The sequence below is a fragment of the Staurois parvus genome, unplaced genomic scaffold, assembly GCF_062004578.1.
Source record: "Staurois parvus isolate SC_StPar_1 unplaced genomic scaffold, SC_StPar_1.0 ptg003386l, whole genome shotgun sequence".
NCBI classification, from domain to species: domain Eukaryota; kingdom Metazoa; phylum Chordata; class Amphibia; order Anura; family Ranidae; genus Staurois; species Staurois parvus.
This window is the reverse complement of record NW_028321182.1, coordinates 68,123-77,500: the sequence shown is the minus strand read 5'-3', so window position 1 is coordinate 77,500 and position 9,378 is coordinate 68,123. Positions and strand designations below refer to the sequence as shown.

At 50.4% G+C, this 9,378-nt stretch overlaps 1 protein-coding gene across 1 annotated transcript in view; it reads right to left on the bottom strand.

The window, feature by feature from the left end:
- The window catches only part of LOC149428225 (cytokine receptor common subunit gamma-like), a 41,139-nt gene that overhangs the window by 12,693 nt on the left and 19,068 nt on the right, over nucleotides 1-9,378 (bottom strand). Inside the window, exons 3-4 of the mRNA XM_089667579.1 lie at nucleotides 8,627-8,805; nucleotides 1-122 (exon numbers count right to left, since the gene is read on the bottom strand). The exon at nucleotides 1-122 is cut by the window's left edge and continues 27 nt beyond it. Of these exons, the coding sequence (XP_089523705.1) occupies nucleotides 1-122; nucleotides 8,627-8,805 (301 nt within the window). The remainder of the gene's footprint in view (nucleotides 123-8,626; nucleotides 8,806-9,378) is intronic.

Below are 9,378 nucleotides of genomic sequence, written 5' to 3'. Positions count from 1 at the left end.
ATGGCGGACGCGGTACGTCACGCAGTGCCGGGGAATCGTCCCGTACCACTGATCCCATCGAACTGACAACTCCAGGCTGCTGGTAGCCTCAGCACTCAGGTTCTGAGGAGGATCCATCTTCACTGCAACAGAAAAGGAGAATGATGCATGGGAGCTGAAGATGAAAGTGGAACTCTTGCTTGTACTCCTCCTGCCTGCAGCAGACTGATGACATCACCTCAGCCTAGGCAAAGGTACTGGGTGAGGGGAGACTGGAGAAATGGCTTCTCCTGCCTGCAGAAGACTGATGACTTCATCTCAGCCTAGGCAAAGGCACTGGGGGAGGGGAGACTAAGGAAATGATTCCTCCTGCCTGCAGAAGACTGATGACATCATCTCAGCCTAGGCAAAGGCACTGGGGGAGGGGAGACTAAGGAAATGATTCTTCCTGCCTGCAGCAGACTGATGACATCATGTCAGCCTAGGCAAAGTCACTGGGGGGAGGGGAGACTGGGGAAATAATTCCTCCTGCCTGCTGCACGCTGATGACATTATCTCAGCCTAGGCAAAGTCACTGGTGGAGGGGAGACTAAGGAAATGATTCTTCCTGCCTGCAGCAGACTGATGACATCACCTCAGCCTAGGCAAAGTCAGTAATTGGAGTTCAATCAAACCCTAAAAGATTCCACACAGCGCCCCGAGAGGAGAAGGGGTCTAATTGGACACTTAACTCTCGAGAGACTTCGGCGGCCATTTTGGATGAGGGAACCTAGGTCCCGTTGGCGCCCTTCTGGCATGTGTATGGCTGGAGACGGGAACCCGCTGGTCAGGGGGAGTGGAAAGTGTAGGGAAAGGTCCCCGTGGAGAAGGGACTACTCAGCCCAGGCTTCCTGGTCATTGCTGATCCTTCCGTGTTCAGAAACCCAGAGCTAGCTGCAGGAAGATGCCATGTCTTCCAAAATGCCTCCTCTTAAAGAGCGCCACCCCTGCTAGCCGCAGGCGCCCCCTGTGCACCGCCGTGCCTCTACGGGACTACATCCGGGTCACGGGGTTGTTTGTGCTGCTCCTTAGCACCCCGTATTATCTGCAGTGTGTGGCTGGTTACCCACAACTCCCAATTTAGATCCTACATACAATCCCACCCCTCTAAGTTATGGAGATGATGCGAGCGTTACGCCATGTTACGTCATGTTACGCCATGTTACGTCATGTTACGTCATGTTACACCATGTTACGTCATGTTACGTCATGTTACACCATGTTACGTCATGTTACGCCATGTTACGTCATGTTACGCCATGTTACATCATGTTACGTCATGTTACGCCATGTTACGCCGTGTTACGTCATGTTACGTCGTGTTACGTCATGTTACGCCATGTTACGTCATGTTACGTCATGTTACGCCATGTTACGTCATGTTACACCATGTTACGCCATGTTACGTCATGTTACACCATGTTACGTCATGTTACACCATGTTACGTCATGTTACGTCAAGTTAAACCATGTTACGTCATGTTACGCCATGTTACATCATGTTACGTCATGTTACGTCATGTTACACCATGTTACGCCATGTTACGTCATGTTACACCATGTTACGCCATGTTACGTCATGTTACATCATGTTACGCCATGTTACACCATGTTACGCCATGTTACGTCATGTTACACCATGTTACGTCATGTTACGTCATGTTACTCCATGTTACGCCATGTTACGCCATGTTACGTCATGTTACGTCATGTTACGCCATGTTACACCATGTTACGCCATGTTACGCCATGTTACACCATGTTACGCCATGTTACGCCATGTTACACCATGTTACGCCATGTTACGTCATGTTACACCATGTTACGCCATGTTACGCCATGTTACGCCATGTTACGTCATGTTACACCATGTTACGCCATGTTACGCCATGTTACACCATGTTACGCCATGTTACGTCATGTTACACCATGTTACGCCATGTTACACCATGTTACGCCATGTTACGTCATGTTACGCCATGTTACGTCATGTTACGTCATGTTACGCCATGTTACGTCATGTTACGCCATGTTACGCCATGTTACGTCATGTTACGCCATGTTACGTCATGTTACGCCATGTTACGCCATGTTACGTCATGTTACACCATGTTACGTCATGTTACGCCATGTTACGTCATGTTACACCATGTTACATCATGTTACGTCATGTTACGCCATGTTACGTCATGTTACGCCATGTTACGCCATGTTACATCATGTTACGTCATGTTACGCCATGTTACGTCATGTTACGCCATGTTACGCCATGTTACGCCATGTTATGCCGTGTTATGCCGTGTTACGCCATGTTATGCCGTGTTATGCCGTGTTACGTCATGTTACGCCATGTTACGCCGTGTTACGTCATGTTACGCCATGTTACGCCGTGTTACGTCATGTTACGCCATGTTACGTCATGTTACGTCGTGTTACGCCATGTTACGCCGTGTTACGTCATGTTACGCCATGTTACGCCATGTTACGCCATGTTACGTCGTTACGTCATGTTACGCCATGTTACACCATGTTACGCCATGTTACGTCATGTTACACCATGTTACGCCATGTTACGTCATGTTACACCATGTTACGTCATGTTACGCCATGTTACGTCATGTTACACCATGTTACGTCATGTTACGCCATGTTACATCATGTTACGTCATGTTACGCCATGTTACACCATGTTACGCCATGTTACGCCGTGTTACGTCATGTTACGCCGTGTTACGTCATGTTACGCCATGTTACGTCATGTTACGTCGTTACGTCGTGTTACGCCATGTTACGCCGTGTTACGTCATGTTACGCCATGTTACGCCATGTTACGTCGTTACGTCGTGTTACGCCATGTTACGCCATGTTACGTTGTTACGTCGTGTTACGTCATGTTACGTCATGTTACACCATGTTACGTCATGTTACGTCATGTTACACCATGTTACGTCATGTTACGCCATGTTACGTCATGTTACGCCATGTTACATCATGTTACGTCATGTTACGCCATGTTACGCCGTGTTACGTCATGTTACGTCGTGTTACGTCATGTTACGCCATGTTACGTCATGTTACGTCATGTTACGCCATGTTACGTCATGTTACACCATGTTACGCCATGTTACGTCATGTTACACCATGTTACGTCATGTTACACCATGTTACGTCATGTTACGTCAAGTTAAACCATGTTACGTCATGTTACGCCATGTTACATCATGTTACGTCATGTTACGTCATGTTACACCATGTTACGCCATGTTACGTCATGTTACACCATGTTACGCCATGTTACGTCATGTTACATCATGTTACGCCATGTTACACCATGTTACGCCATGTTACGTCATGTTACACCATGTTACGTCATGTTACGTCATGTTACTCCATGTTACGCCATGTTACGCCATGTTACGTCATGTTACGTCATGTTACGCCATGTTACACCATGTTACGCCATGTTACGCCATGTTACGCCATGTTACGCCATGTTACGCCATGTTACACCATGTTACGCCATGTTACGTCATGTTACACCATGTTACGCCATGTTACGCCATGTTACGCCATGTTACGTCATGTTACACCATGTTACGCCATGTTACGCCATGTTACACCATGTTACGCCATGTTACGTCATGTTACACCATGTTACGCCATGTTACACCATGTTACGCCATGTTACGTCATGTTACGCCATGTTACGTCATGTTACGTCATGTTACGCCATGTTACGTCATGTTACGCCATGTTACGCCATGTTACGTCATGTTACGCCATGTTACGTCATGTTACGCCATGTTACGCCATGTTACGTCATGTTACACCATGTTACGTCATGTTACGCCATGTTACGTCATGTTACACCATGTTACATCATGTTACGTCATGTTACGCCATGTTACGTCATGTTACGCCATGTTACGCCATGTTACATCATGTTACGTCATGTTACGCCATGTTACGTCATGTTACGCCGTGTTACGCCATGTTACGCCATGTTATGCCGTGTTATGCCGTGTTACGCCATGTTATGCCGTGTTATGCCGTGTTACGTCATGTTACGCCATGTTACGCCGTGTTACGTCATGTTACGCCATGTTACGCCGTGTTACGTCATGTTACGCCATGTTACGTCATGTTACGTCGTGTTACGCCATGTTACGCCGTGTTACGTCATGTTACGCCATGTTACGCCATGTTACGCCATGTTACGTCGTTACGTCATGTTACGCCATGTTACACCATGTTACGCCATGTTACGTCATGTTACACCATGTTACGCCATGTTACGTCATGTTACACCATGTTACGTCATGTTACGCCATGTTACGTCATGTTACACCATGTTACGTCATGTTACGCCATGTTACATCATGTTACGTCATGTTACGCCATGTTACACCATGTTACGCCATGTTACGCCGTGTTACGTCATGTTACGCCGTGTTACGTCATGTTACGCCATGTTACGTCATGTTACGTCGTTACGTCGTGTTACGCCATGTTACGCCGTGTTACGTCATGTTACGCCATGTTACGCCATGTTACGTCGTTACGTCGTGTTACGCCATGTTACGCCATGCTGGCCAAGATGAGCTCATTTCATCAGGGGTCTGATTTCACTTTCCACAAACATTTCAGATTTGTTTCCAGGTTAATGAGATTCATCACCCAGTTCCTGAATATTCCTCATCTTTCTGTCTCCCGTTCCACCACATCCTAGAGGTGTCTGATTCAGATCTGAGGACTGGCCTACCGTCTGGGTTCCTCAGCAAAGATGGAGATTCAGCAGACCAGGCTACTCCACTCCAGCCTTGGTGGTCTTGTGCCCACTGCAGCCTCGGCTTCCAGGAAGCTGACATGGTCTTCTGATGTTGTAGCCCATCCACCTCAAGGTTCCACGTGTTGTACATTCTTCCAGCCTTGGTGGTCTTGTGCCCACTGCCACCTTGGTTTTCTGTTCTTGGCAGGCAGGAACCCAATGTGATCTGATGGTGTAGCCCATCTGCTTCAAGGTTCCAAATGGGCATTCTTCCAGCCTTGGTGACCCTGTGCCCACTGCAGCTCAGCTTTCAGGAAGCTGACACTGTCTTCTGATGTTGTAGCCCATCTGCTTCAAGGTTCCAAATGGGCATTCTTCCAGGATTAGTGATCCTAGGCCCACTGCCACCTTGGTTTTCTGTTCTTGCCTGACAGGAACCCAATGTGATCTTCTGCAGGTGTAGCCCATCTGCTTCAATGTTCAGGGTGTTATACATTCCTCCAGCCTTGGTAGTCTTGTACCGACTGCAGCCTCAGCTTCCAGGAAGTTGACTTGGTCTTCTGATGTTGTAGCCCATCTGCTTCAAGGTTCCAAATGTGCATTCTTTCAGACTTGATGGTCTTATGTCCACTGCAGCCTTGGCTTTCAGAAAGCTGACATGGTCTTCTGATGTTGTAGCCCATCCACCTGAAGGTTCCACATGTTCTACATTCTTCCAGCCTTGGTGATCCTGTCCCAATGCCACCTTGGTTTTCTGTTCTTGCCTGACAGGAACCCAATGTGATCTGCTGGTGTAGCCCATTCGCTTCAAGGTTCAAATGATGTACTTTCTTCAAGCCTTGGTGGTCTTGTGCTGACTGCAGCTTTGACTTCCAGGAAGCTGACATGGTCTTCTGATGGTGTAGCCCATCCACCTCAAGGTTCCACGTGTTGTACATTCTTCCAGCCTTGGTGATCCTGTACCCACTGCCACCTTGGCTTTCTGTTCTTGGCTGACAGGAACCCAATGTGATCTTCTGCTGGTGTAGCCCATCTGCTTCAAGGTTCCAAATGTTGTACATTCTTCCAGCCTTGGTGGTCCTCTGCCCATTGCATAGAAGCCATAGTATAGCTTCTGGCAATGAAAAGCGAATTTGAATGGAGGAGGTGGACCTTTCATTCGACGTCTGTCCTTCCATCTCAGACACCCCCTGGGTCATGGCACCTACCTTCTATCTCTAACACCCCCCGGGTCATGACACCTACCTTCTATCTCTAACACCCCCAGGGTCGTGGCACCTACCTTCTATCTCTAACACCCCCCGGGTCATGACACCTACCTTCTATCTCTAACACCCCCCGGGTCATGACACCTACCTTCTATCTCTAACACCCCCAGGGTCGTGGCACCTACCTTCTATCTCTAACACTACCCGGGTCATGGCACCTACCTTCTATCTCTAACACCCCCAGGGTCGTGGCACCTACCTTCTATCTCTAACACCCACCGGGTCATGACACCTACCTTCTATCTCTAACACCCCCAGGGTCGTGGCACCTACCTTCTATCTCTAACACCCCCCGGGTCATGGCACCTACCTTCTATCTCTAACACCCCCAGGATCGTGGCACCTACCTTCTATCTCTAACACCCCCCGGGTCGTGGCACCTACCTTCTATCTCTAACACCCCCCGGGTCATGGCACCTACCTTCTATCTCTAACACCCCCCGGGTCATGGCACCTACCTTCTATCTCTAACACCCCCCGGGTCATGACACCTACCTTCTATCTCTAACACCCCCCAGGGTCGTGGCACCTACCTTCTATCTCTAACACCCCCCGGGTCATGGCACCTACCTTCTATCTCTAACACCCCCCGGGTCGTGGCACCTACCTTCTATCTCTAACACCCCCCGGGTCATGGCACCTACCTTCCATCTCTAACACCCCCCAGGTCATGGCACCTACCTTCTATCTCTAACACCCCCCGGGTCATGGCACCTACCTTCTATCTCTAACACCCCCCGGGTCGTGGCACCTACCTTCTATCTCTAACACCCCCCGGGTCGTGGCACCTACCTTCCATCTCTAACACCCTCCGGGTCGTGGCACCTACCTTCCATCTCTAACACCCCCCAGGTCATGGCACCTACCTTCCATCTCTAACACCCCCCGGGTCATGGCACCTACCTTCCATCTCTAACACCCCCCGGGTCATGACACCTACCTTCTATCTCTAACACCCCCAGGGTCGTGGCACCTACCTTCTATCTCTAACACCCCCCGGGTCATGGCACCTACCTTCTATCTCTAACACCCCCCAGGTCGTGGCACCTACCTTCTATCTCTAACACCCCCCAGGTCGTGGCACCTACCTTCTATCTCTAACACCCCCCGGGTCATGGCACCTACCTTCTATCTCTAACACCCCCCAGGTCGTGGCACCTACCTTCTATCTCTAACACCCCCCGGGTCATGGCACCTACCTTCCATCTCTAACACCCTCCGGGTTGTGGCACCTACCTTCCATCTCTAACACCCCCCAGGTCATGGCACCTACCTTCCATCCCTAAAACCCTCTGGGTCATGGCACCTACCTTCCATCTCTAACACCCCCCGGGTCATGGCACCTACCTTCCATCTCTAACACCCCCTGGGTCATGGCATCTACCTTCCATCTCTAACACCCCCCGTGTTGTGGCACCTACCTTCCATCTCTAACACCCCCTGGGTCATGACATCTACCTTCCATCTCTAACACCCCCCGTGTTGTGGCACCTACCTTCTATCTCTAACACCCCCAGGGTCCTGGCACCTACCTTCTATCTCTAACACCCCCTGGGTCATGGCATCTACCTTCCATCTCTAACACCCCCCAGGTCATGGCACCTACCTTCTATCTCTAACACCCCCCGGGTCATGGCATCTACCTTCCATCTCTAACACCCCCCGGGTCATGGCACCTACCTTCTATCTCTAACACCCCCCAGGTCGTGGCACCTACCTTCTATCTCTAACACCCCCCGGGTCATGGCACCTACCTTCTATCTCTAACACCCCCCGGGTCATGACACCTACCTTCTATCTCTAACACCCCCAGGGTCGTGGCACCTACTTTCTATCTCTAACACCCCCCGGGTCATGGCACCTACCTTCTCTCTCTAACACCCCCCGGGTCGTGGCACCTACCTTCTATCTCTAACACCCCCCGGGTCATGGCACCTACCTTCCATCTCTAACACCCCCCGGGTTGTGGCACCTACCTTCCATCTCTAACACCCTCCGGGTCATGACACCTACCTTCTATCTCTAACACCCCCAGGGTCATGGCATCTACCTTCTATCTCTAACACCCCCAGGGTCATGGCATCTACCTTCTATCTCTAACACCCCCTGGGTCATGACATCTACCTTCCATCTCTAACACCCCCCGTGTTGTGGCACCTACCTTCTATCTCTAACACCCCCAGGGTCCTGGCACCTACCTTCCATCTCTAACACCCCCCAGGTCGTGGCACCTACCTTCTATCTCTAACACCCCCGTGTTGTGGCACCTAGCTTCTATCTCTAACACCCCCCGGGTCATGGCACCTACCTTCTATCTCTAACACCCCCCGTGTTGTGGCACCTACCTTCTATCTCTAACACCCCCTAGGGTGGGGAGGTGGGCGGGGGTAGTGGCACAGGTTGACATCTTCACCCTGGACGCTGGTTGGCTCTGTCCTGACACTGATAGATGGACATGTGCTACTCCAAGCAGCCCATCCTGTGCAGACAATCCTGGCATGTCTCTGGGATCACACGTGTCCCATTGAAGCACATGTATGTGTTACACGGTACGGTGTATGATGCCGCTTACCATAGTCCTGATGCTTCTGGAACTCCTTCCGTACCGTAGACCCGAGGAGGCCACCACCGCTCAGCTCCACCATGAAGCTCTCGTAGGGTTTGGAGATGGACAGCTTGCAGCCGATGTTTCTGTGATTGACAGCCAGGTACTCCGGACATGGGACGGATCGGGATCCCATCGTGTTCTCCCTACACAATACAAAGAGCAGATGATGGGAGTGGGAGTGCCTTGTTCTATGCTGTGTGGGGGGGGGGTGCCATCTTGGTAGAGGCAGGGCTTTGCTTCCTCATGTCAGAGATGCCCCTCTGATGATTGGTGGGGTAATGATAGAGGCAGAGGAAGCACAGATCCTCACAATGGAGGAAGCAGAAGCAGGGAGACACTTGCACTGCAGGTCCTCAGGTACGGCTTCCCCTGCAGCAAGGAGAACAATGAGCAGCACAGCAGTGACATCACCAAATCTGGTGAGACCGGCAGTCAGAGGATCTCAAGCTACATATTTACAGCTATGAGACTACAAAACCAGAGCACTAGGCACAGGATGTGCATCATTATCAGGAGTGCCTAGGCACAGGAAGTGCATCATTATCAGGAATGCCTAGGCACAGGAAGTGTACTGCTATCAGGAGTGCCTAGGCACAGGAAGTGCATCATTATCAGGAGTGCCTAGGCACAGGAAGTGCATCATTATCAGGAGTGCCTAGGCACAGGAAGTGATTGATATGAGGAGTGCCTAGGCAAAGGAAGTGTACTGCTATCAG